This window comes from Dreissena polymorpha, chromosome 2 (assembly GCF_020536995.1).
Source record: "Dreissena polymorpha isolate Duluth1 chromosome 2, UMN_Dpol_1.0, whole genome shotgun sequence".
In the NCBI taxonomy this organism is placed as follows: domain Eukaryota; kingdom Metazoa; phylum Mollusca; class Bivalvia; order Myida; family Dreissenidae; genus Dreissena; species Dreissena polymorpha.
The window spans coordinates 108,906,993-108,934,590 of NC_068356.1; the positions used below are offsets into that span (position 1 = coordinate 108,906,993).

General features: G+C 35.5%; 2 protein-coding genes across 3 annotated transcripts in view; one reads left to right on the plus strand and one right to left on the minus strand.

Moving 5' to 3' along the window:
- Positions 1-1,636: 1,636 nt before the first annotated feature.
- On the minus strand, positions 1,637-27,305 carry LOC127868449 (nudC domain-containing protein 3-like). 2 transcript variants are annotated; one of them, XM_052410242.1, is made up of 9 exons: positions 27,159-27,305; positions 25,041-25,122; positions 23,672-23,762; positions 21,785-21,868; positions 21,562-21,745; positions 21,134-21,236; positions 20,514-20,690; positions 17,215-17,403; positions 1,637-5,365 (listed from the first exon to the last, which is right to left on the minus strand). In XM_052410242.1, exons 1-9 carry the CDS (start codon positions 27,254-27,256, stop codon positions 5,246-5,248), a joined length of 1,128 nt encoding a protein of 375 aa, XP_052266202.1. In that variant the 5' UTR covers positions 27,257-27,305; the 3' UTR covers positions 1,637-5,245. The 2 variants fall into 2 exon arrangements, with proteins under 2 accessions (XP_052266202.1, XP_052266201.1); XM_052410241.1 differs by having other exon boundaries at positions 21,562-21,868.
- Positions 27,293-27,598, plus strand: part of LOC127868446 (GPI inositol-deacylase-like) — a 69,539-nt gene continuing 69,233 nt past the window's right edge. The window contains exon 1 of the mRNA XM_052410232.1: positions 27,293-27,460. Within this exon, the coding sequence (XP_052266192.1) occupies positions 27,326-27,460 (135 nt within the window). The 5' untranslated portion in view covers positions 27,293-27,325. The remainder of the gene's footprint in view (positions 27,461-27,598) is intronic.

The window sequence follows — 27,598 nt, forward strand, 5'->3', positions numbered from 1 at the left end:
GCATCGAAAGCCTAAGGCTTGTATAAATGCTCTGGAGTCTGTTTCCTGGGATTAAGAACCAGTACTTGGGTGTCTTTGGGGGAGATCGAACCCGTGACCTCCCAATCGCTAGGCGGACACCATATCCATTACACCACAGCAACCTTAAGTTTGTCAATTGGTGTATAACTTGAACTCTGGTTAATGACCATCATGGTCATTTTTAGTCAACATGTGGATGAATGATCAAACAATACACACATGACCAACAAGTATTCTGGATTCATTATTTTTAAAGGATGTACTCTTCTAGTATTATGAAGTGAATAACACCAGAGCGTGTATTCACCAATTAGACTTAAATATCTAAAATTAAAGAATATTCTTACATGTGTATTGTACCACAACTGCTTGAAAGTAAAGTCTAGCATGATTGTTTACACCGTTTATTAGATAATAATTCATTAAGAACAATATGCTAATAAAATCAACACAGTTTTTAGCCTGCATATATTTAAAAAAAAAAATTATCGAGTCTAACACTTTATTATGCTCCCCCCCAAAAAAAATTGGGGGGAGCATATAGTCGCCGCTTCGCCTTCCGTCCATCCACAATTTTTGTCCAGGCTATTTCTCAGCAATTAATGACCGGAATTCAATTAAACTTTATGGGAAGCTTCACTACCAAGAGGAAATGTGCATATTATCAGCCGGTTCTGGTCGGATGATTTTTCACAGAGTTGTGGCCCTTTGAAATTTTCCATTAACTGTACATATAGTGCAATTCTTGTCCAGGCTATTTCTCAGCAACTAATGACCGGAATTCAATGAAACTTTATGGGAAGCTTCTCTACCAAAAGGAGATGTGCATATTATCAGCCATTTGTGGTCTGATGATTTTTCACAGAGTTATGGCCCTTTGAAATTTTCCATTAACTGTACATAAAGTGCAATTCTTGTCTGGGCTATTTCTCAGCAACTAATGACTGGAATTCAATGAAACTTTATGGGAAGCTTCACTACCAAGACGAGATGTGCATATTATCAGCCGGTTCTCGTCGGATGATTTTTCACAAAGTTATGGTCCTTTGAAATTTTCCATTGTTCATAGAGTGCAATTCTTGTCCGAGCTATTTCTCAGCAACTTATTACGGGAATTCAATGAAACTTTATGGGAAGCTTCATTACCAACAGGAGATGTGCATATTATCAGCCGGTTATGGTCCGATGATTTTTCACAGAGTTATGGCCCTTTGAAATTTTCTATAAACTGTACATATAGTGCAATTCTTGTCTGGGCTATTTCTCCCTACTACTGACTGGAATTCAATGAAGCTTTATGGGAAGCTTAACTACCTTGAGGAAATGCACATGTTATTTGTGGGTTCTGGTTAGATGATTTATTTAGAGAGTTAAAGTCCTTTGAAATTTTTAAGTTGCTAAACCATCCATCGTATTATTTTGTCCAAAGTTATGCCCCTCAAGACGTTTCCTTTTATCTGAATATTTAGTGCAATATTGTGACAAAAACAACCCTATGGGGAGCATCAGCCGTCTCCGACGGTTTCTTGTTTTTTAAGTCTAAGAATTGTCTTTGGTTAATATGGGCCCAAAATATTTAATTTCATGGTCACTTCTGCATAATGACAAAGACTGATAAAACTGGCATATTTATTTGAACAGATCTAACCAACAACCTTTTGTCCAACATGTATCAATAATGTAGAAAATTGAAATGTTACACAAATAGCTTGGAATACATTCAATTTACACACTATGGAGCTGGCATAAAGTTATTTTAACATGTAGAAAATACTTTTATAAAAGTTTTCATATTTTATGCAGCAAGCTCCTTCGGCTTTCTATTACACGTAATTTTATTGCATGAAATATATTTAGTCCTTAAAATGCCCAGAATCAAGAAAAGGAATGAACTTCAAATCTACAATGAAACAGAATAAAGTTTAAATCTATAATGAATAAGAACTAGGTTTCAAACACATAATGAACATGTCTTTGCATATTTAAAATAATTCAGTACATCTAACATTCAGGTGACTACATTCACATTATAATTTTATTTTTTTTAATTATCAATGAAATCCTTTTATTCAGAATTATAAACCGAAAACAACTGTTTTTATTTTGCAACAAGCTGTAATAACAAAATGCTACCCATTGAAACCCCGCATTGTTGACTTAATTAGCTCAAACTGAATGCGCATTCATGGACAATATGTTTTTTAAATTAAAGTAACATTATACTCAAAATCAACGAAAATTTCGTACAATATTTCGTAAAATAAAGCTAAACAATTAAAAATCATTGGTCCTTATGACAATTGCCGAAATTTCAACACCAGATGTGGTCTGGTAAAAAAGATGTTTGTGGATACAAAATGCTTGTTTTTATTATAGTTTTAACATGGTACCATTTTAGTGTTTGTTTGTCATGAATAGATATATTCGCCGGAAATTAGCATGGAATTTATTGTGGTCACAAAGAAATAAAAACGAGCATTTTGTATCTACAAAAATCTATGTAATCATACCACATCTAGCGTTGAAATTGTGGCTATTGCTTTAAGGAATACATAATGATATTAAATACAAATAAATGATTGTTTAGGTCAGGGTTCATACAGATTTTCTCCAATGAAATTCAAGCACTTTTCAAGGGAAAAAAGCCAAATTCAAGCACTTTTAGTCCGACCTACTGAAAACTGTATATTATTCTGTGGCCAATACTGACAATATTTTCGCTAAATTGGTCTCTTCTTGCCTAACATTCTATGTGAATTTCAACAGTCTGCACTACCCTGCTACAGTAACAACTGTTTAATCAAAAGTAAGATATTTCATTATGATATAGTGATTGACCAAGGCATTACACATACCAAAAAAAACACCTGTTATTTGTATTGAATATCATTATGTATTCTAAATGTTCATAACAGATATTCCAGTGGTATAATATAGCTGCTACAAAATGTTAAAGACAATTATGCATCTGATACAAATTAATTCTGAAGTAAAAATAGAAAACTGCAAATGTACAGAATCTCGCAACGGCAATATAAAAAGCCATGTATTAATTGAGGCTTGTAAAAATTATACTTATTAAGTAATTTTCTACAGCAGGTACACATGTACATGTAAAATCTGTTTTAGATGCAATAGTGTACTGTGTATGTTCAGACTGAGAGTCTGCACTCATGTAAACAGATTGCAGTTTCTTCACAGTATCATCTAATTTATTTGACAATCCGTCAAGTGCAACTTTTTTGTCTTTTGCAGTACAGTCAACTCACAAATAGGGGGTCACACCAATAGGGGGTCACTATCATGTATTTCATGAAAAAGTATAATCAAATCAAAAACAATTGTTGCATAGTGTGTCCCTTGGATAAATATACAATTTTACAAATTTGTGAAAAGATGCTCCAACTGTTGATTTGACAGGAGAGATAATGCTGTAAACAGTGATCCTTAATTGGCGATAGTGAGTGATTTCGTGTACATCATTTCATTATGGGTAATGTTTATTTATTTTCAATGAAACCTTTTTAAAACTGAAATATGGTAAAATGACAGCGTTATAAACTGTTTATTTTGTAGTTTTTGTGATCATATGATATTTTTTCATTGTCGTACTTTCATTGGTCATTTTTGCAAAAAATCAGAAGTGTACTGCGGCAAAATAATAATACAGAAAAATGATATAATAGCATTTATTTTTACATCTTGTCATATATATACAAAAGCAAAAAGACCACAATTCTAACAGCAATATTTAACGTTTTTTGGCATGTGATTCTCTATTGGCAAGTTGATAGTACGTCTGAATGAACTGGGTTAACCGAATGAATTTGCTTCACAGACAAACTGCATTTTAGGTGGCTTTTCAACGTCGATTCCCCCATACTGTCGATCTCTATACCTGTTCTGCGTTCTTTACAATATGCTTTGACTTTAAAATCGGCATTGTCAACAACCCAAGGGTACTTCAAAAGCCACCCTTTCTGAAAAATGCACTTATTTATTGGCATATTTCAACTTGTCAGTACCGTAATGGCATAATGCGTACAACAAAAACCGAAGTAGACCAATTGGCGGACGATAAGTAGTAGTTGCCTCCCTTAGTTACGTGCTAAAACCCGTACTGATCCAGTACCTGCCCGTATGAATAGATCGGAACCGTCATAAATCGTGAAATAAACTACGACTTCCGACTCACGGAAATTAAATATTCAAGGCTATGGTTGAAAATAAGCACTTTTAAGCACTCCAGATCGTTTTTAAGCACTTTTCAAGGTAAACCTTGATTTTCAAGCACTTTTCAAGGTCTGTGCGAACCCTGTAGGTGTTAACTTTATTTTACGAAATACTTAATGAAATTTTCGTTGATTTTTAGCGTTATAGACTTTAAGCGCACCCAACAGATTGAATGAAAATTTATAAGAGTTACAAAATTTTGCTAATCATGGAGGTTAGTGCTTAACAAATGTATTTCTCAAACAAGAGATGTGTTCATCAGAAACACAATGCCCCCTATTGCGCCGCTTTGAATTAAAAAAAAATAAATTGACCTTTGACCTTGAAGGATGACCTTGACCTTGAACTTCCACCACTCAAAATGTGCAGCTTCATGAGAACGCTGCTTTGATTGATTTTTTTGTTGACCTTTGACCTTGAAGATTGACCTTCACCTTTCACCACTCAAAATGTTCAGCTCCATGAGATACACATGCATGCCAAATATCAAGTTGCTATCTTCAATAGTGAAAAAGTTATGGCCAATGTTATTTTGGATGGACGGACAGACACCATATTAGACATTTGACCTTGAAGGATGACCTTCACCTTTTACCACTCAAAATGTGCAGCTCCGTGAGATGCACATGCATGCCAAATATCAAGTTGCTATCTTCAATATTTAAAAAGTTATGGCCAATGTTAAAGTTTTCAGACGGACAGACGTCATATTTTTGACATTTGACCTTGAAGGATAACCTTCACCTTTCACCACTCAAAATGTTCAGCTCCATGAGATACACATGCATGCCAAATATAAGTTGCTATCTTCAATAGTGAAAAATTATGGCCAATGTTAAAGTTTTTTTCGGACGGACAGACTGACTGACATACTGAGTGACGGACAGTTCAACTGCTATATGCCACCCTACCGGGGGCATAAAAATTGTATTGAAACTGAAATTAGTTATATGATTAATAAGATAGAAAGATAAGAAAGGAAAACAAATTTCTAAGGCTTCATGTTGACAACACCACTTGGATCCATGGAGAGTTTGGAAGGGTCAAACGGCTGACCTTTGAAAGGTGAACCCTCGGCATCCCACGCTTTCCTCAATACATCGTGCATTTTCTGAAAGTAGTGAAAAGCAAGTAGCCATCATATGATCAGTCAAACTAGCAACCTAGCTTGTTTTCATAACGATGTATCAACACAAACTGTAATAGAGGTCCTTTATTTGTGGTTAGTATCCAACAGTTTAACAATTACTCACCAGGCAAAAGCACACAGCAAATACCGTTACACATGAAAAGTAGATATTTGTCACAGGCACTGATGCCCCTACGACCCAAGTTTGGCCATCATATACCGGTACATGTATTTTTCAATGGACAAAATAACAAGGGGCAATGGAACTGCCAAAACTGGACGTTGTCAAAGTTCCTTTCTATAAGCTGATCTTCAGGTAATGCAGCTGTTAAAGTTTGAACAAAATAAAAAAACAGTCAAAAGGACTTTTTCACAGATTTTGGCAGATACTGAAGTTTGTCATTATTAATGCTTTATATTGATAAATGTAAACATGGGATCTAAAAGGCTCCAGTAAAAAAAACAAGAATAAAATTAAAGAAAGAGTAAAAGTCTATCGCTTAGACCACTCAGCCATCCGTGCTCATACAATCAGTAATGTATTTTATACTTAATATAAGCAATCCTCGTAGTATTACAAAATATATATCGATAACAGAACTCCAAATTATTCACACATTTTGCGTTTAAACGCTTTATCATTTTCAGGTTTTTAAAGATGCATATAATGGATATTTTAGAGCATGGTAAATGTTCAGTATTACTGTTTTCTCACAAATAGCATAACTACAACACAAATGTGCAAATCTGAAACTATTTTTTAATTTTTGTCAATTTACCTTAACGCAAAAAGGCACCCTTAAAGAGAAGTACACAGCATTTTGAGGACCATATATTATATGGAAAACAGACAAAAGACCATAATTCAACCAAACTAGTCACAGCAAAAAATCCTTTCTTTACAATAATCTACACATGAAGGTTATTCACTTGTGACAGTTAAGTCAAAATGGTAAGCATTTTTTTGAGGCAAACAGTTCAAACAATTTTTAGCCTTATTTATTCTATAGGGGTTACAGACTAAGGGCCATAATTCTGAAAAACAAGTCACAGCCAAAATTCCTTCATTTAACATCATCTAGACACTAAGATAATTTAGCTAAAATACAACTGAAACAGCCAAACAGTTCAAGTGTTCAGTAAACAGAGCTTGTCACAGTAGTGCCAAATCCCCGCCGAAATGTGTTTGCTTGTATGACAACATTTGTTTTAGAGAGTAGAATAATATTTATAAAAACAAATAAAGAGAGATAATTCATTATGCTCCGGACAAAAATTTACTTTGAAATTAAATAAAGGGATATAATTCAAACACTAAGGTAGATAGAGTTATGGTTCTTAGTCACTGCACTTCTCCTACTTGCCATCTGTTTAAGTTTCAAGTGAATCCTTCAGTAGATTTAGAGTTATGCTCCAGGCAAAAAATTACTTTAAAATTATATAAAAGGGGAGATAATTCAATAGTAAGGTAGAGAGAGTTATAGTTCTTGGTCACTGCACTTCTCCTAGTTGCCATCTGTTTATATTTCAAGTTTCAATTAATTCCCTCCAGTAGATTTAGAGTTATGCTCTGGACAAAAATGTACTTTAAAAATTATATAAAAGGGGAGATAATTCAAAAACTAAGGTAGATAGAGTTGTGGTTCTTGGTCACTGCACTTCTTCTTGTTGCCATCTGTTTATATTTCAAGTTTCAAGTAAATCCTTTCATTATATTTTGAGTTATGCTCCAGACAAAAAATTAACTTTAAAATCATATAAAAGGGGAGATAATTAAAAAACTAAGGTAGATAGAGTTGTGGTTCTTGGTCACTGCACTTCTCCTAGTTGCCATCTGTTTATATTTCAAGTTTCAAGTAAATCCCTTTAGTATATTTAGAGTTATGCTCCGGACAAAAATTTACTTTAAAGTTATATAAAAGGGGAGATAATTCAAAACCTAAGGTAGATATAGTTATGGTTCTTGGTCACTGCACTTTTCCTAGTTGCCATCTGTTTATATTCTAAGTCTGAAGTAAATCCATTGAATAGATTTGGAGTTATGCTCCGGACAAAGTTTCAGTCGGACGGACAGACAGACGGACAGGACCAATTACTATATCCCCTCCAAATTTTTTTTCGGCGGGTATAAAAATGTTTAAGACTTCTATACTGGGAAAAGAGACACAGGGACATAATTCTGTAAAAACTGGTCATATGTAAGTGTCATAAGAAGCCCAAATAGCCAATGGCTAAAAATTTTTTATAATTGATGACTAAAATCTTGATATTGTCGAATAAAACTGATGAAATCATTAAACAAGATGGCCCTAGTTCGCTCACCTGAGAGGAGTCGGTACATTCAATCTTTACCAAACGTCAAACTTGACCGAGATATTGTCAAGACAAACATCCTGGTCAAGTTTCATCATTATTCACCAAAAGTCTGGCGTATGGAGTGTTTTTGTAAGATTTGACCTGGTGACCTATATTTTGAGTTGACCCCCCTTACCAAACATCAAACTTTGCTTACAAAAATAAATATTATGGCCTAGATTCATAAAATCTGAAACAAAATTGTGACCTCTAGTGTTTACAAGAATTTTGTATAATATAATTAAAATTTGGACAATCTAAGGGCAATAATTATGGCATTAATTATGTGATTTTGCTAATTATCAAACTTGACTGAGATCTTTCAGCAACTTTGATAAAGAAAGCTTGAGAAATGTGAATGCTAGAGTGTTTACAAACCAAATGTGAACAGGCGGACGGCGGACAAAGACTATCCTCAAACTGCAGCTAATCAGGTAAGCTAAAAAGTGTGTTTCACCGATCTGAGCCATTTTCCAACTTGTCCGAGAAATCAATTAAACCAATGTATTTACTAAGTTTCATGATGATTAGGCAAAAAATGTGACTTCTATAGTGTTAAATCACAAGGTTTTTCTCTAGTCACATAAGGAAAACTGCCCCACCCCCCCTGGCACCCATGTTTTTTACCACTCTGGACCATTTACGAACTCATCTGAGATATATATAAAACCAATCTTTTCACCAAGTTTCATGATGATTGTGCAAAAAATGTGACTTATAGCGTGTTCACAAGCTTTTTTATGCCCCCCTTCGAAGAAGAGGGGGTATATTGCTTTGCTCATGTCGGTCGGTAGGTCGGTCGGTCCGTCCACCAGGTGGTTGTCGTATGATAAGTCAAGAACGCATACGCCTAGGATCATGAAACTTCATAGGTAGATTGATCATGACTCGCAGATGACCCCTATTGATTTTGAGGACACTAGGTCAAAGGTCAAGGTCACGGTGACCCGAAATAGTAAAATGGTTTTCGGATGATAACTCAAGAACGCATACGCCTAGGATCATGAAACTTCATGGGTAGATTGATCATGACAGGCAGATGACCCCTATTGATTTTGAGGTCACTAGGTCAAAGGTCAAGGTCACGGTGACCCGCAATAGTAAAATGGTTTCCAGATGATAACTCAAGAATGCATACGCCTAGGATCATGAAACTTCATGGGTAGATTGATCATGAGTCGCAGATGACCCCTATTGATTTTGAGGTCACTAGGTCAAAGGTCAAGGTCACGGTGACCCGAAATAGTAAAATGGTTTCCGGATGATAACTCAAGAATGCATACACCTAGGATCATGAAACTTCATGGGTAGATTGATCAAGACTCGCAGATGACTCCTATTGATTTTGAGGTCACTAGGTCAAAGGTCAAGGTCACGGTGACCCGAAATAGTAAAATGGTTTTCGGCTGATAACTCAAGAACGCATATGCCTAGGATCATGAAACTTCATGGGTAGATTGATCACGACTCGCAGATGACCCCTATTGATTTTGAGGTCACAAGGTCAAAGGTCAAGGTGACCCGAAATAGTAAAATGATTTTTGGATGATAACTCAAGAACGCTTTTGCCTAGGATCATGACACTTCATAGGTACATTGATCGTGACTCGCAGATGACCCCTATTGATTTTCAGGTCACTAGTTTATTCTGTTTTCACACTGTCCAGTAAAGAGACTTACAAATTGAATTTTTGACACATGTTAATTCATAATGATGTATAAGCCTTTGTTTCTGTGCCAGTAAATACTATGTTTATGGAAATGACGTGAGAATTCAACATTTAAAAAACCAATGTAATATGATATGTAATATTATATGGCAACAGGACAGTTGTGATTTGCTGGGTCAATTCTATTTAGCTTGACCATCCAAGCGGTTGATAGCTTTGACAAACTGGTGGTCTGAAACATTGAGAAAATGTCACGATTCACTGACAATAAATCAAACATGTAATTCTTGCTACGCAACTTGCATTTTATTTTGTCAATTCAAATTATACATAAAAATATATAATTAATTTTTAATCTGCTTGTTAATTGAAAAAACAGCAACACAGTTTGTATGTATAAAACAATGTTAATACATAAATAGGATCAAGCATATTAAAATATCAACTTATATTTAGTTTCCTTTACCTTACAGGATTTGTAAAGTTAGGTTAATATTTGTGTATTGAACAAATATAACAACAGTGTAAAACCAAGGGACAAAATTCTCACAAAACCAGGTTTTCATTGTGAAAAAAAAATCTGATAAAGGGAGAAAACTCAAACTGAACTTTTGAAATGACCAAAAAAAATTAACCCCCTTTGTAAGTTTTTTGGTTTTTTTAAATCTCTTTTTAGTCATGGCGACCTTGACATTGGAGATATTGACGTGATTCTTTCGTGGGACACACCGTCCCATGATGGTGAACAAATGTGCCAAATGATTTTAAAATCTCACAATGAATGACATAGTTATGGCCAGGACAAGCTCATTTATGGCCATTTTTGACCTTTGAACTCAAAGTGTGACCTTGACCTTGGAGATATCGACGTAATTATTTCGCGCGACACACCGTCCAATGATGGTGAACAAATGTGCCAAATGATTTTAAAATCTGACGATGAACGACATAGTTATGGCTCGGACAAGCTCATTTATGGCCATTTTTGACCTTTGAACTCAAAGTGCGACCTTGACCTTGGAGATATCGACGTAATTATTTCGCGCAACACACCGTCCAATGATGGTGAACAAATGTGCCAAATGATTTAAAAATCTGACAATGAACGACATAGTTATGGCCCGGACAAGCTTATTCCGCCAGCCCGCCAGCCAGCCAGCCAGCCCGCCCGCATTCGCCAATCTAATAACCAGTTTTTTCCTTCGGAAAACCTGGTTAAAAAGTTAATTTGGGGATGTTCTATCCAAACCCTGAGAGTTCAGATTTCCTCAAATGCCAAGTAAAGATTGTAAATTTCAACCCACTCGTCTGGATAGTTTTCAGAGGCACATATAATTAACTTTTAGGCTTAGTGTCTCATTTGTACATGCATTACTGTATTAACTCCAAATCAACTAGTACAAGTGGTAGGCCAGTATTACATGGACTGGTGTTCACTGTTTACACAGTTTCACAACCCCATCTGATACTGGTCAGTATCTTGGCAAGTGGCCAAAGTTGGGAGTGGAATTTATGGTCTATTACATAACTGACTTCTGTGTGTGGTAAACACATGGGTATCCAGAGAAGCGCCCCCCCCCCCCCGGAGAACTGCCCCCTTATTTTAAAGGTGGCGGAGAGGTGCCCCCCCATCAAATCGGTAGGGGCGGAGAACTGCCCCCCTGTCAGAATTTAGTAGGCGGATATCTGCCCCCCCCCCCCCATCAAATCTGTAGGGGCGGAGAACTGCCCCCCGGTGTCATATTAGTTATTAGTTACGTAGTGAAAACAATACTTACGGGTAATTTTACGTTATCGCGGTACACATTTTATCCGGTAACAATTGAATTTCAGTACAAGTATATTACCATTTATCGAACTGAATAACACAAATTGTCTAGAGGCATGTGATAATACTGTTTAAGGCCCTTAGTGCGCATCTGCACCACTCACTATACATGAATGCCATGTAAAAGTCGTGTTTTAATAAGAGCGCGAAACATAGTCGAGATCCACACAGGAAACGCGTGCGTGTTAATACTGGCCAAGTGTCGCAACTAAATATAGACGTGCAACTCAGTACTTATGGAGGAAAAATTACATCGGAATTAATTTTCATTATAGAGATAGTATTGACCCATGGAAAAAAAACCCGTAAATTTACGTATAAAAAAGGAAATTAATAGGCAAAGCAAAGGCATTAATTTAGCTGACTTGAAGAAAAAAGTAGAGTGAAGTCGAATTTATAATCAATTTATTTATGTTGTTTAGTTAATGCATGTGTCATACAAAATGACATACATAAATACACACATTACACATATTACGGCAACAGTTTGCATTTTGAGCAGATCATGTCGACATGCCAAACAAACAAAATCGGTAACAGTTGCTTTAATTAGCAGCTAATTAGGCAGGCAGAGAACTTGTTACCGTTAACGATAAGCACCGCGATCTTTTAATCTTTTAATTGTTAGACCGGACCGACCTTTATTGTTAAGAACTTGTTAGCTTTGAATAAAGCCGCATACGGGTTTATTATATTGAACCGTCCAAATCCGTAATTGGCGAAAACAAACAAATAAATTATTGTTTTCAGCTTGCATAAGGATGGATTAAATTGCATGCTAATTGTTTGTTTTACTTACGGGGAAAATATCAAATAATTCAGCCGAGAAAACTTTTTATTAGCAAAAAGTGATTTGTTGTTCTTTGTTCACATAGACGAAAATCACGTGATTATCAAGATGGCGACGTCAATGCCGAGGCAGGTTTTTTTTGCCGTTTTATAACTTTTATTACTTGTACAACTTTATATTACTTTTGAAATTTCACTCAATTTCCAGACATAATAGCAAGAAAGTTACTGGCGTTATTGTCATTATAATACTCGCTTTATATATCGCCGCGAAATTTCTTTAATTAGGGGGCACTTCTCCGGGTCATCAATTCTGACAGGGGGGCAGTTCTCCGCCCCTTATTAATCGGCAGGGGGGCAGTTCTCCGCCCTATAAAAAACAGTGAGGGGGCAGTTCTCCGCCCAGTGAAAAATCTTTGGGGGGCAGTTCTCCGGGGGGGGGGGGCACTTCTCCTAGAGCCAAACACATGATACTGGTCATGTGGTCAAGTTGCACTTATATACATTTGCCCAATACACAACACTAGCCTTGGCTATTTTTAATCAGATTGCATTGCTATCTATGGTGGTCATTGACTAGGGGAGTTAACTGCTATAAATAACATGTTTCATTACCATTAATAAATAAAACATAACAAATTGTGGGCACGTTTCACATATTGACCTTATCGCGATGACGTCACAAAAGGGGCAGTCCCTTAGCGACGGTGAAAACAATGCCCTAGATACGGTCGATTTACTACGCTGATTGAGCACCTCTGCTGATATTTCGTCACTTGCATTTCTATTGGGAAGTCGATAGGTAATTGAATGTCCTGTAATTGGTGTTTAAAATGTCTTTTGACTATTATGAAGGGTTAGATTGCTCTTCGAAAGCCCGATATGATCAGAAAATAAAACTAATTGGACGTAATGAATGTCCGTACAAATTGCAAGCTGGATGTTGGAAAAATGACCCGACCAAGTGGCCGATGATCGAGTACGGCGACATTCATGATTAACTTTCCCACTGAAACACCGGGTAAATTTGTTTATTCTGTAATAATGGGGGTATCCTTGTAGATGTTGATGTAATGAGTATTGTCGTTCTTTTCAGGGTTCATTCATCTTCGAACATTATAATTATATTTCTACTATGTCAATTTATCATGCTAATGTGAAGCTGTAAAATACGTAGGGACATCTGGTACATGACTTACTAAAAGCCTTAGTTGTGTTCATTGAAATGAGTACGAGTGACAAATATTAAAATTAACACACATGTATCTGTATAAATATTTGTTTTTCAAACATTATTTACCCCCGTTGCTGTCAAACGTAATTTCTTTTTTATGGTGTCGATCGTTAATTGTCGTAACATTAAATCTTAATACGGAATGACGTCTTTTTAATTAACTGATACACGCTAAATACGTTACTTGTTTTTTTACGTAAATTTTATAATTATTAAATACTTTAATAAATTAATCGGGCTAGTATCTTTACGGTGTAAATTTTTGATAATCTAAATTGGACATGACTTTATATTTGACCATATGTCACATATCTAATTTAGGCAACTGTTAAGTACCACAGGTGGTTAGCGTGTGGCTATGATATTAATTAGTGAAAACATCATTTTGAATGATAAATAATCATATTATAACGAAAAATTAACTTTTCTGAAAAAAAATATTTCACTATCAAATATATATATAACAAGGTATGCAACTCAAAATCACCCCATAACGGGGTGCATCGCTTTGAACAGCCATATCTTCATCAATTGTGCAGCGATTTTCACGATCTCGGTCTTATTCAACGCAGAAATGAATTTCCTTTCTGGAAATGTATATGTCTTGTAATATTTTTACAAATGCTGGGTCAACTTTTAAGAAATAACACGATACACAACACGCATGACCCAGTTGACAGTGATCATGTATTCTTTATGAATGAAATCTCCAGTTGTAAAGACACACCTCCGCATTGGACCAATGAAATCACTCGTATGTTTAAAATGTCAGTTAGTTGAAATGTATGTAAACAAAGGTTTCAAACGGCGCTGGACAGTTAGTCTTGATGCAGAATGTAACGAAAAGAACGGTAATAATGTTTTTTCATAAGTTTTATTGAATTATGGTATCGAACTACATGAACTTTGTAGGGAAGTTGCCCTTTACTCCGTGAAGATTTCAGTCTTAAAGACAGCATGATCACTGTCAACTGGGTCATGCGTGTTGTGTATCGTGTTATTTCTAAAAAGTTGACCCAGCATTTGTAAAAATATTGCAAGACATATACATTTCCAGAAAGGAAATTCATTTCTGCGTTGAATAAGACCGAGATCGTGAAAATCGTTGCAAAATTGATGAAGATATGGCTGTTCAAAGCGATGCACCCCGTTTTGGGCTGATTTTGAGTTGCATACCTTGTTATATATATATTTGATAGTGAAATATTTTTTTTCAGAAAAGTTAATTTTTCGTTATAATATGATTATTTATCGTTCAAAATGATGTTTTCACTAATTAATATCATAGCCACACGCTAACCACCTGTGTTAAGTACATGGGCGTTAATTATTCATCCAAGTGACTGCTTAATACTACCAGAAAGAGGAGACATGGTGGCATCTATCGTGTTAAATGACACTGTCTGGACCACCCAGTGTGGTTTATGACACCTTTTTGTCAGTTAATTTTGGACAATATTTGATCAAAACGAGATAATCGGATTATGCAAAACAAATGGGCAATTAAACACCTGAATACAAAAGCTTACACGATTTTAAGACTGATGCTAACAATCAAATAAAAAATATTGCATTTAATTTAATTAAATGTTTATTTAAGCTGTCAACGTGTTTTATAAAGCAACTGTATATTCAATTATTTCGGCATTTGAAATTTGGCTTAAATGACTGCTCAATATGACAAGAGATGACATAGAGGTATCATAAATTGTGTTTAATGACCACATGTGGTTTATGCAGAGCCCCAAGTATAGGTCCCCAGCTGGCATTACGACACCGTGTTTTCTTTGTCTGGACAGTATCCGATCATAACGAGATAATCGGTTTGTGATGAAGAAAGGGGCATTCAAATACCTAACATGCCGAAACAAAAAGTGTCGAAATTGGTGTGAATTAAATAAAAACAATAACATTTATCATGAGAATTTATTTAAGACGTAACAAGGTAATAAGGTAACAAATATAGAGGTTCAAATCAGCTACTATATGTTGCATGTATTTAAAATTTATTGGTTGTTTGTTTTCATCCTTATTTGTGTTTGTTTATTAAATTAAATTTATTATGAAAGAATTTCTATTTCTGTTTTTTTTTATTCTAAAAAATGGTCGCGAAGATGTACCTTAACTTAAGAAAATTGCGAGCAGTGTTAAATATTTCAATGAAAATAAAATGGGCTATTATGGCGACAGCGCTTTTGTTTTCACCGTCGTCAAGGGGCATGTAACTCTAACTGACGCAAATGCCCGGATGTTGCGATAAGGTCAATTGTCAAATAAGTCAAAATGTGTGAAAGGAATCCAAAAAATCAAAGACTCAATCATATAATGGATATAATTGATTAGTATAGGTCCTGATTGTTTTTTGCACTATTAATTGGATACATTTCACAGGTCATTGACATACAGTGACAAAAAACATATTCACACAATGGCTGTCACTACAACGGAGAGCCCATATGGGGGGCATGCATGTTTTACAAACAGCCCTTGTTTACTATATAAATATAAGAAAACTGCCCCCCCCCCAGCCATGTTATTCAACTGACCGGAACCATTTTCGAACTCAACTTTCATATCAAGCAAACAAATGATCTGACCAAATTCCATGAAAATTGGGCAAAAAATGTGTTTGAGAAATGTGAATGCTAGAGTGTTTACAAACCAAATGTGGAACGGCGGACAAAGACCAATCCTAAAACCTCACCTGAGCAATCAGGTGAGCTAAAAATTGTGTTTCACCGATCTGAGCCATTTTCCAACTTGTCCGAGAAATCAATAAAACCAATGTATTGACTAAGTTTCACGATGATTAGGCAAAAATGTGACTTCTATAGTGTTCGATCACAAGGTTTCTCTCTAGTCACTTAAGGAAAACTGCCCCCCCTGTCTGCCATGTTTTTTTTAACGATCATTTGCAACTCATCTGAGATATATATAAAACCAATCTTTTCACCAAGTTTCATGATGATTGGGCAAAAAATGTGACTTCTAGAGTGTTCACAAGCTTTTTTTACTATATAAATATAAGAAAACTGCCCCCCCCCCCCCCTGGCAGCCATGTTATTCAACTGACCGGCACCATTTTCGAACTCAACTCTCATATCAAGGAAACAAATGTTCTGACCAATTTTCATGAAAATTGGGCCAAAAATGTGACTTCTAGAGTGTTCACATGTTTTTACTATATACATATAGAGAAAATGCCCTGCCCACTGGCGGCCATTTTGACAAAGTTACATGAAGATTGTGCATGAAATGTGATTTCTACAGTGTTTACAAGTTTTTTCTTTGTTTTTGACCCAGTTACCTAGTTTTTGACCCGGCACGACCCAGTTTCAAACTCGACCAAGATTTCATTGGGACAAAGCTTCTGACCAAGTTTCATGAAGATCGGACAATAAATGTGGCCTCTAGAGTGTTTACGAACAAATGTGAACGGACGGACGGACAAAGACCGGTCACAAAACTTCACCTGAGCAATCAGGTGAGCTAAAAACAAAGGTTAAGCACATTTGCAAACTTTCCATGGTATCAAAAATATGCATTTTGGCTCTAATTCAATTTTCTTAGCATCTAACTAGTGATCACAGCAAAACTCCTTCCATCCTTTAATATCATCATACCAGGCATTATAAAGACGTCATTTTGATTATTTTGATGACATTATGTAATGTTTATATGTTAATCTTTCAATGTTGTTTTCTTCAATTTCACCCCCCCCCCCCCCTTAAAAAATATTAATCACACCTACACTCAGCAAATAAGCAAATAAACGTATTAATAAATTATACCAGATAAGTGTCAATTAAAGAGTACTTTATTTCCTCAGCTAAAGAGTTTTCTAAGCCTTGTTAAATTAACGTATCTGTATTCAACACTTACATAGTACATGTAATCACTATTAAACACAAACCTACTTTTCTCTATATCTCTAGCCCCCCTCCCTTCCTAATACCTCCTCCTGTGCTGTAGGCAGGCCCATCTTTTTGCGTCGATCATTGTACATCATCTCCTCTATCTTCGACTGTGCCTCGTCATCGAGGTCCGTCATTGGTCGGCTTGCGTCAATCTTGCGCACATTGATTTTCGGCTCGTCTGTTAGAAAGCAGTCCCACCAGCGCTCCTCTTTCTTCTCCATGTTTATCTGTGGAGAAAAAAACATTTTTAGTTTTGTTCAAGATATCAAAATTTAATACAAGAGCACAGCATAATGGATGCCACACTCGGCTGCGAAAGCTTGACAGTTTTTTTTTTTAGAGGTCACAGTGACCTTGACCTTTGACCTAGTGACCCAAAATGAGTGTGGCGTGTAGAAGTGACTAGTCATCAAGGTTCATCTACATATGAAGTTTCAAAGTTGTAGGTGGAAGCACTTTGATTTTAGAGGCAATGTTAAGGTTTTTGTTTAAGTTTTATATTAGAGGTCACAGTGACCTTGACATTTGACCTAGTGAACCAAAAATGGGTGTGGCATGTAGAACTCATCAAGGTGCAACTACATATGAAGTTTCAAAGTTGTAGGTCGAAGCACTTTGATTTTAGAGCCTATGTTAAAGTTTGATATTAGAGGTCACAGTGACCTTGACCTTTGACTTAGTGACCCAAAAATGGGTGTGGCATGTAGAACTCATCAAGGTGCATCTACATATGAAGTTTCAAAATTGTAGGTGGAAGCACTTTGATTTTAGAGGCAATGCTAAGGTTTTTGTTAAAGTTTTATATTAGAGGTCACAGTGACTTTGACCTAGTGACCCAAAAATGGGTGTGGCATGTAGAACTCATCAAGGTGCAACCACAAATGAAGTTTCAAAGTTGTAGGTGGAAGCACTTTGATTTTAGAGCCTATGTTAAAGTTTGATATTAGAGGTCCCAGTGACCTTGACCTTTGACCTAGTGACCGGAAAATGGGTGTGGTGTGTAGAAGTCATCAAGGTGAAGTTTCAAAGTTGTGGGTGGAAGCACTTTGATTTTAGAACCAATGTTAAGGTTTTAGCATGACGCCTACGGCGGACGAGCTGGATATGACAATAGCTCGGGTTTTCTCAGAGAACAGTCTCGCTAATACAATGATACCTCAATAGGTGCAGAATATTTATATGTACTGTACAGTGAACACTCCTAATAACATACTTCAGAGTATATACATTAACATGGCACCAATGTTGCTTAGCTCAAATAAAAAAATAATGTAATTAAAAGTGGTAAATATCACATAAAGCTCAACAAGTACCATATTGCATTTATATAACAGATTAATTGTGTTTTTTCATCTTGATTTTATTGAATCCCTAACAATAAATAATAAAAATAAATATTTGTTTTTTAACCGTTTCCAAAAAAAATAAAATTGGTGGGGTGGGGGGTGGGGGGTATAGTATAGTGTGAGGGTGTGGTGGTCATTTGTGAGATGATCTTAAAAAAACAAAAAACAAAAATAAAAAAATTTTAGGGGGGAGAATTGGGGGGGGGGAGGGGGGGGGGGGGTATTCTTGAGTGCGATGGTTGGACGGTATTTCAAACATTAAATAATAAAAATAAATATTTGTGGTTTTTAACCGTTTAAAAAAAAATTGGGATGGGGGTGTGGTGCTGGGGGGGGGGGGGGGGGGGTATAGTATAGTGTGAGGGTGGGGTGGTCATTTGTGAGATGATCTTTAAAAAAAAAAAAATTAGGGGGGGGGGGGGATTCGGCGGGGGTGGGGGCGGGGATGGGGGTGGAGGGGTTATAGTATTGTGTGAGGGTGTGGTGGTCATTTGTGAGATGATCTTAAAAAAAAAAAAAAATTAGGGAGGGGGGGAATTCGGGGTGGGGGGGAGGGGGGGTGGGGGGGGGGGGTATTCTTGGGTGCGATGGTTGGATGGTATTTCAAACATAAAATAATAAAAATAAATATTTGTGTTTTTTAACTGTTTCAAAATATAAACAATTTGGGGGTGGGGGTGGGGGTGGGGGGTATAGTATAGTGTGAGGGTGTGGTGGTCATTTGTTTGATGATCTTAAAATAAAAAAAATAAAAAAAAAAAAATAGGGGGGGGGATTCGGGAGGGGGGGAGGATGATTCAGGTGGAAGGGGGAGGGCACGAGGATGGTTTGGGTGGAGTCTATTGTGGTATGTCAGGTAAGAGTAGTTTTGGAAAAGTATCAATCAAATCTGATCATAAATAAAGAAGTTATGGCATTTTTAGCAAAATTTAATAATTTGACCTTGAGAGTCAAGGTCATTCAAAGGTCAAGGTAAAATTCAACTTGCCAGGTACAGTAACCTCATGATAGCATGAAAGTATTTGAAGCTTGAAAGCAATAGCCTTGATACTTTAGAAGTAAAGTGGATCGAAACACAAAATTTAACCATATATTCAAAGGGCCATAATTCCGTAAAAATGACAACCAGAGTTATGCAACTTGTCCTTTTACTGTACCCTTATGATAGTTTGCGAGTGTTCCAAGTATGAAAGCAATATCTATGATAGTTTAGGGGTAAAGTGGACCAAAACACAAAACTTAACAAAATTTTCAATTTTTTAAGTATAAAGGGCCCATAATTCCGTCCAAATGCCAGTCAGAGTTACATAACTTTGCCTGCACAGTCCCCTTATGATAGTTAATAAGTGTTGCAAGTATGAAAGCAATAGCTTTGATACTGTAGGAATAAAGTGGACCTAAACACAAAACTTAGCCAAATTTTTAATTTTCTAAGTATAAAAAGGGCACATAATTGTGTCAAAATGCCAGTCAGAGTTACATTACTTTGCCTGCACAGTCCCCTTATGATAGTTAGTAAGTGTTGCAAGTATGAAAGCAATAGCGTTGATACTTAAGGAATAAAATGGACCTAAACACAAAACTTAACCAAAATGTTCAATTTTCTAAGTATAAAAAGGGCACATAATTCTGTCAAAATGCACGCCAGAGTTATCTAACTTTGCCTGCCCAGTCCCCTCATGATAGTAAGTAAGTGTACCAAGTTTGAATGCAATAGCATTGATACTTTCTGAGAAAAGTGGACCTGAACACAAAACCTAACCGGACGCCTACGCCGACGCCAAGGTGAAGACAATAGCTTATAATTTTTTCAAAAAACAGATGAGCTAAAAATGGGAAAACACTAATTTCAACAATCTGCTAACAATTCCCTTTACCAAATTAATACAGAACATAAATTGCTTAAAGAAACATCCATTTGATTTGATTCATTTAAAAAATATTGAAGATTCTTGGCATTACAGATGCCCAAAACCCCAAAATGTACATACATGAATATTTTCTCCAGGATTGAGGGTCCACATGCATTCCTCTTTGTTGATTTCCCATGGGAGGTCACCGTTGACAGCAACTCTCCACTGACCTTGATCGTCCTTGTGTACGACCTTCACATGCTTTTTTGCAATGTCAACTTGGACATCGCGCCCTTTACGAATGAAGGACGGCACCTGACAATTGGATGGATGAGTACATAAAAATATCATGATATAATCAGAGAAATGTCAGGATATCTTCTAGAAATTTCATTAAAAAATCAAGCATGATCTTTTGGAAATGAGTCAAATGGCTGATCTTTTGACTGATTAACAAATAATACAAATTTATTGGAAATGTTGGTAATTTGTTAACAGAAATAGCCGCATTAAATAAGTCAAACACAACTATCTTACTACAGCACCCTATACAAGTACAATTTTAAATTGTGATGTGCCGCTAAAAGGTTATGCAGCTCCAGCTTTAAAACTTGTCTGCAAATTTGTCAGTGAATATTTCCACACAGAAAACATGATTATAACAACAGTCCATGATTTGTAGAATTTACCCATAATTAAATTCTCAGATAATGTGAAAAACTTATCACTGGCATCTAGCTTCTGCCGAAATGTCTCACCTTCACCCTCAGGTCTAGGTCAGTGATGGACTGCGACCAGCTGTAGTTATCACGTATGGCCCCATTGTAGCTCTCTGGGTTGGCTTGAAACGCTGCCTGCTGTCTGGGATCAAAAGTTTTTATTATTTTAATAACATTCAATAACTTATGATGATCGACAGCAAACAAAAATTGTCACTATTTGTATTCTGAATTAGTCCACAGTGCAACTTTGGTCCGTGAACGAATATGATTATCCTGGAGGCATTTTGCAAAGTTTCAACTGAATACCTGTAGCTTCCAACATGCTTCAAAAGGGCAGTCCTTGTATTATGTTTAAGATTTTAATATTAACTCAGGAAAATGATTGATTTTCTTAACAATAAAATTAGATATCATACAATCCCCAAATTGTTTTCAGTTACTAGTATTTTAGTTTCTGTACTTACTTTGCTAATTCAGAATCTTCTGCTTCATCGTCTTTTTCTTCAGATGTCTTTTCTTTTGTTCTATCACTAGCTGCTATTGATTCGGATTGAGACTCATTTTTAACAAAACCATCAGAAGCAGTTTCATTACTGTCCATTCTTACATCCTCAGAATTTGTCTTGGTACCTTCTATTTCTTCGTCACATTGTCCAACAGGGTTTAAAGGTGTTAAACTTGCATGAGATTGTTTTGTATCACAAGTTTTGTTAGAATCTACATTTTGCACTGGTGTTGCCTTGGCACTTTCAACTCTTGTTGATGCTGGCTCTACAAAAATTGAATTTACACGATTATCAACACAAGCTGTCCCAAGACTGTGCGCTTGACCATTCTTCCGCTTTGATAGTGTAATGTAAATATTCTGTCAGTCACCTAATAAAATGACAGTAAAACAAATTTCAGCACAATACCTCTATTCAAAGTCACATTATTTTCTGAAAGATTATACTGTACATGTGTATATATTTAGTAAAAGTGACCTTGAACCCACTGGCCCAAAATGCAATACCCAGCAAGGTCTGCATTTTCATTACATTAACACAAAACACATGACAGCAAAATACCTCAACCCAAAATACAGTAATTGAAAGAAATGAGATTTTCTATTTCTAACAAGTGACCTTGACCCTACTGGCCTCAAATGCAATCAAACACTAAATCAGCATGTAAGCTATCTGCAAATTTTATTTTATTAAAATACATTGATTCCTTACTGATGATGCTAATAAGAAACTCTTAATCTAATTTTAGCAACAGTGTTCTTTGCTTTTGAACAGCTGTTGTCGAATCAGTGACATGGGGAGATTGAATGTTTACCTTAACGAGAGAATTATGCCAACATCAATTTTGTATGCATAGAATAGCTCAGATTATAATAAGACTTGCATCTACCCCAACACAGAGCGCTTACTGTTGTATCTTTCATCATACAACTACAAAATGTACATTGATAACTGTCTGATATAATTCTGCTTGATACAAATCTTTTTATTACATCAACAGGAAATTGTTAGATAAGTCAATGTTTATAGGTAGGTCATTTTACCCAACTATAAAGTCATCATTATCGGTAAAATAGAATCAGATAAAAACATACACATATTTTACAAATATTAAGTGCAAGCTCTCATGATGTCATTATTAACACCTCGAACATCATATTCATTCCCAATGAAATTCAACCTCATAGCGATTATATTTGATTATTTCTTTTAAAATGGAGATGTAGAAGTTTCATAAATATATAAAAAAAATCTGCAGTAATGTTGTGTAATATATAAGGCTCTGCACAAATAAAACAGCAAGCCTCGTCGTTTTATTCATAGCCTCTCCTGATATATTACAAAATGATTAATTTCTGAATAACAAACACTTTCTTTCAGTGACCTAACATTATGACCTGCAATACATGCTTAAAGTTCAAATTGAAAAGTTCAGTAGTCCCAGAAGAATATGTTAGCTTGAACTAAAACCTTTAAAAAAATGTAAAAATGCTTATGTTAACAGTTATATAGAGATTTATTAATAGTCAAGCTAAAAATCAAATGGCACATTGAAAACTCCATGAAAATATATATTGGAAAAAATTGAATGTGATATTTCATAAAATATAACATTCAGACAATTTATCATTTATGAACTCTCTCCTGGGTACAAGACTTATAATACAAATGTAACAAGAAATGTGTTTGTCAGAAACACTATGTCCCCTTCTGCGCCGCTTTGACTTTTTTTTATTGACCTTTGACCTTGAAGGATGACCCTTGACCTTTCATCACTCAAAATGTGCAGCTCCATGAGATACACATGCATGCCAAATATGAAGTTGCTATCTTCAATATTGCAAAAGATATGGCAAAATGTTAAAGTTTGGGCAAACCAACAGACCAACAGACAGGGCAAAAACAATATGTCCCCCACTATAGTGGTGGGGGACATAAAAAGGATTTAAATAAAGTTGGCTAAACCATATATATAAATATATGTATAAAGATATTTATCATCAAAAGGCGAACTGAAATATCTACTGTATGTCTTTCAAGTAAGATTCTTGAAAAACAACTGTTAAACCTGCTGTTGCTGTCTTCTTTTGAGTCTCTTGTTTCATCTCTTCTCGTAATTCATCATCCTTTCTGGTCAAAGCATCATAATGCTGGAATATCTGAATATTAGACATGTGTACCCGTAACATAAGACCATCATGCAAAGGAAATTACATTGTGATAAGATATTTAACTGACTATAGTGGAAAATTATTTTGTTTAAATTGATAATATTCAATAAATAAAATATTTAAGTATTGGTACATTTTATTGTGAAACATAAAAATGTTAATATAAAACAAGAAATGTGTTTGTCAGAAACACTATGTCCCCTTCTGCGCCGCTTTGACTTTTTTTTTACCTTTGACCTTAAAGGATGACCCTTGACCTTTCACCACTCAAAATGTGCAGCTTCATGAGATGCACAATCATGCCAAATATGAAGTTGCTATCTTCAATATTGCAAAAGATATGGCAAAATGTTAAAGTTTGGGCAAACCAACAGACAGGGCAAAAACAATATGTCCCCCACTATAGTGGTGGTGGGGTACATAAAAACTGATAAAAAAATCTGCAGGGTAAGAAAAATACTGATACTTTCTATAAAGATGTTCTTGAAATAAACAACTAGAATCAAACCATATGTTTGTTAAACAGCATTTTAGTAATAGATGAACTGGCAAAACACCTTTTTGCCTAATTGGTAACACATTGGACAGGTTTGAAAATAAAAATTTCTGACAAACAAAATTACAGCAAAATACCTCAATCCAAACTAATGTTGTGAAGCTTCAACTATTTTCGATTTTCAGTAACAGTGACCTTGACACTACTATCACTTAATACAATCCCTCGCTAGATCAGCCTGTACCCACATACAGGACTGGTGTACACACAGAATCAGAACAATATCTCCATCCAAACTTAAGTCATCAAGCACAAGCTATTTATCGCAACAGTGACCTTGACCTTGAACCACTGGCTCCAAATGCACCCTGTAAAGTCTGCATGTAAGCTATAGATGAAAGTGGTTGCACCAACCCCTAACCCGAACGTCCTAAGTAAAAAAAGGAGAAGGGGCAAAAAATTCTGCTAAATTGCATGATAATCCCAGAGACATGTATGAAGTTTCAATTGAATATCTGTAGTAGATACAGAAATTGGTACATGTTGCACATAAAGATTATCCTGAATTTTATCTTGCATTCAAACCTAAACCTGACATTTCAAAAGGTTACAAAATGTCTATTTGTTACTAAAATTGGTATTTTTTATGAAATGTTGGCAATAGACAAATGTTTTCCTGCAAAAAGTGCAAGATGCTTGTTTTCAAGGGTATCAATTTCATACAAAGAAAAATTGCTGGTAGCTGCAGTTTAAACAAAAAAGGCACATACACTAGTAATCATCTTCAGAGATACCCCTGGTGGAAAACCAAGTCTGTCATTCTTACTCTTCATAATTCTGTAAAAATCGGTCCTGCAAAACATCACACAGATCAACTATCACGTGCACTGATATATATAAAAGAATATCCCATGAAATACTAAATAAAAGGACTAATGCTTTTATATGTATAGATGATTACTTTTAGCGACTTTAGTTCAGAGGACAATCAAACTTTTACCCCACATATATACAAACATAAAACTGTAAAATACTTTTTGTAAAAAATATATAAGAAAATTATATGAATTCCAGTCCTACTTTGGGCAAACAACACAAGTTTACAGCGTTTTTTTTCCCCAAAGGGGAAAGGTACCTGTACCCCTACAATTGGGAATTTTTCGAGTCGTGAAATCTTCAAATTGGGAAAAAAACAAGTCGCGAAATCAATGAATTGGGAAAAATTCGAGTCGCAAAATTGATGAATTGGGAACCTTTAAAATGCATGTAATCTATCATTTGGGGCTATATTCTGCATCACAAAGCATTTTAAACTCTAGGTTTTGACAGAAAAACTACAGTACGGTAATGATATTTTGACTATCGTATCATGTCATGTGAAAATTGTGTTATTGCCACTTCAGTAAGAATGTGCCCGTGAATTGGAAAAAAATATCTTCCAGTGATAGGCATAAGCACTGAGGTTGCATAAAAAATAATATTACTAATTTTGTTTTAGCCCTTAAAAGTCTTACAAGCCCTGCAATGTTTCATGTGAGTTAAATTAAAAACTTAAAAACTGAACAAAAACAACAACAATGGAACTTGTACTGGTTTGACATCTTTTAACAATAGACAGTGAGAATAGTCACACGTAACCAAAATGAGTTTTTAGAGTGGAATGCTTTAACAATAATTTTCAAAGGCAAGTCTTATATTTTGTTTTGATTTTTTTTCAAATCATCAAATAAGATATTAAGATCATCTGCCATTAAATGCTTTTGTATATGTTGTAAATAACTATAGGATTTTACTCCCATGTCTCATTATTTTTAATTTTATGTTAAACTTTTATTTGTTTATATCCGTATCCGAATAGTTACTGTCCGGATTTGACACTTAAAAAACTATACATAGAAGTAATATGCGCATTTAACTCAACACGGTTACGTTTTTTTTTAATGCCAACGAAAAATTAGTGTTGAGAAAGTTTATTGATGTAAGGAAGACTGGTCTTAGCGATGGAATTCTTTCACGGGAAATATCGATCACTCGTCGCGGTTATGTAATCCATTCACATTTTACACAGCGGTTAGAGTTGCGCCCCATTTGAAAAGTTTTGTTTACTTTCTACGCAACAATGTCCGGCGAAAATAAATGGCCGAAAATGAAAGGCTCGACAATATCAAAAGATATTTCCAGCGAAAATAAAAGGCTATGGCTATTGGGAACGGCACCTAAAATCGTTCTGAACGGTAGATATCGAGATTGAGAAAGGTCCGGTGCTAAAATTGGGAAGCCTCCGGTAGGCTTTGGGAAAGGTGCCGTTCCCCGGTACTAGTTAAAGAAGGAAAAAAAACGCTGGTTTATGACACAGGTTCAATCCCAACACCTGGGCATTAGAGCTCAGTTGGTTGCAATCATATCAGACAGGTGAGGTTATTTCAGGTACCCTGGTTTTCGATTTCACCTATATCACAACAAAACACCAAATGAAATACCTGTGTCTGTGAGTAAAAAATGGAAATACAGTACAATGTTTCATAAGTCCTGACTAGTACGTTTAGAAGGTAGGAGTTCTGGGGTACACTAATGGTCCTGTAATGGATAATGCAGCTTCAGACTCAATATTAGTCTGTTTCAGTTCGAAGAAATTGAACGCGTTTCTTTATTCAATAAATGTTGGTCAAATGGTGCCCATTTTATAATGTATTACAATGTATGTGGGAACTGTTTTATTTTCCAGATAACATTTTGTCCGCTTCGATACGCGTTTTAGAGGCTTTGAGTTTTGCTATGTGATGAAGAAACCATGTCCGAAATGCAAGTTCCGAAAAGGCGTATACCGTTATGATTCTCGTTAATTTGTTTAAATGTTAGGATGCTGAGTATAACTAAAGAACACGAACCTTCTATAAAGAAAGCTTAAAACAACATTAAGGAACTTTTCGATCTTCCCTTCATGTTGGATTATGCCTAATAATGCGCTGTCGTATTTTTCATCCATTTTCGCGAAGCTTCTTTTCTCATCTAAGTCATGAAAACGCACGAAAATGCAAAAGTCTGGATTTCAAAGATGGCGCCTCTCAAGCCGGTTGTGTTTTCGGTGCTTGTTGTTGCATTATTTGTTCTTGGCATCTTCGATGTCATAACAAACTACGAAGAAAATAAATGCGAGATGACGTGGATGTTTGAAATGCCACAATATTTGGTAAATATTTATGTTGTTTTAATAAGTAATTTAATGATATTGTTTATTTATAAATGACCAGCAAGAAAATAAAGTGAACTAAAGTTAAAGGGTTTCAATCTTTTTATACAGCAATAAATCAGATTAACCTGAGTTGAT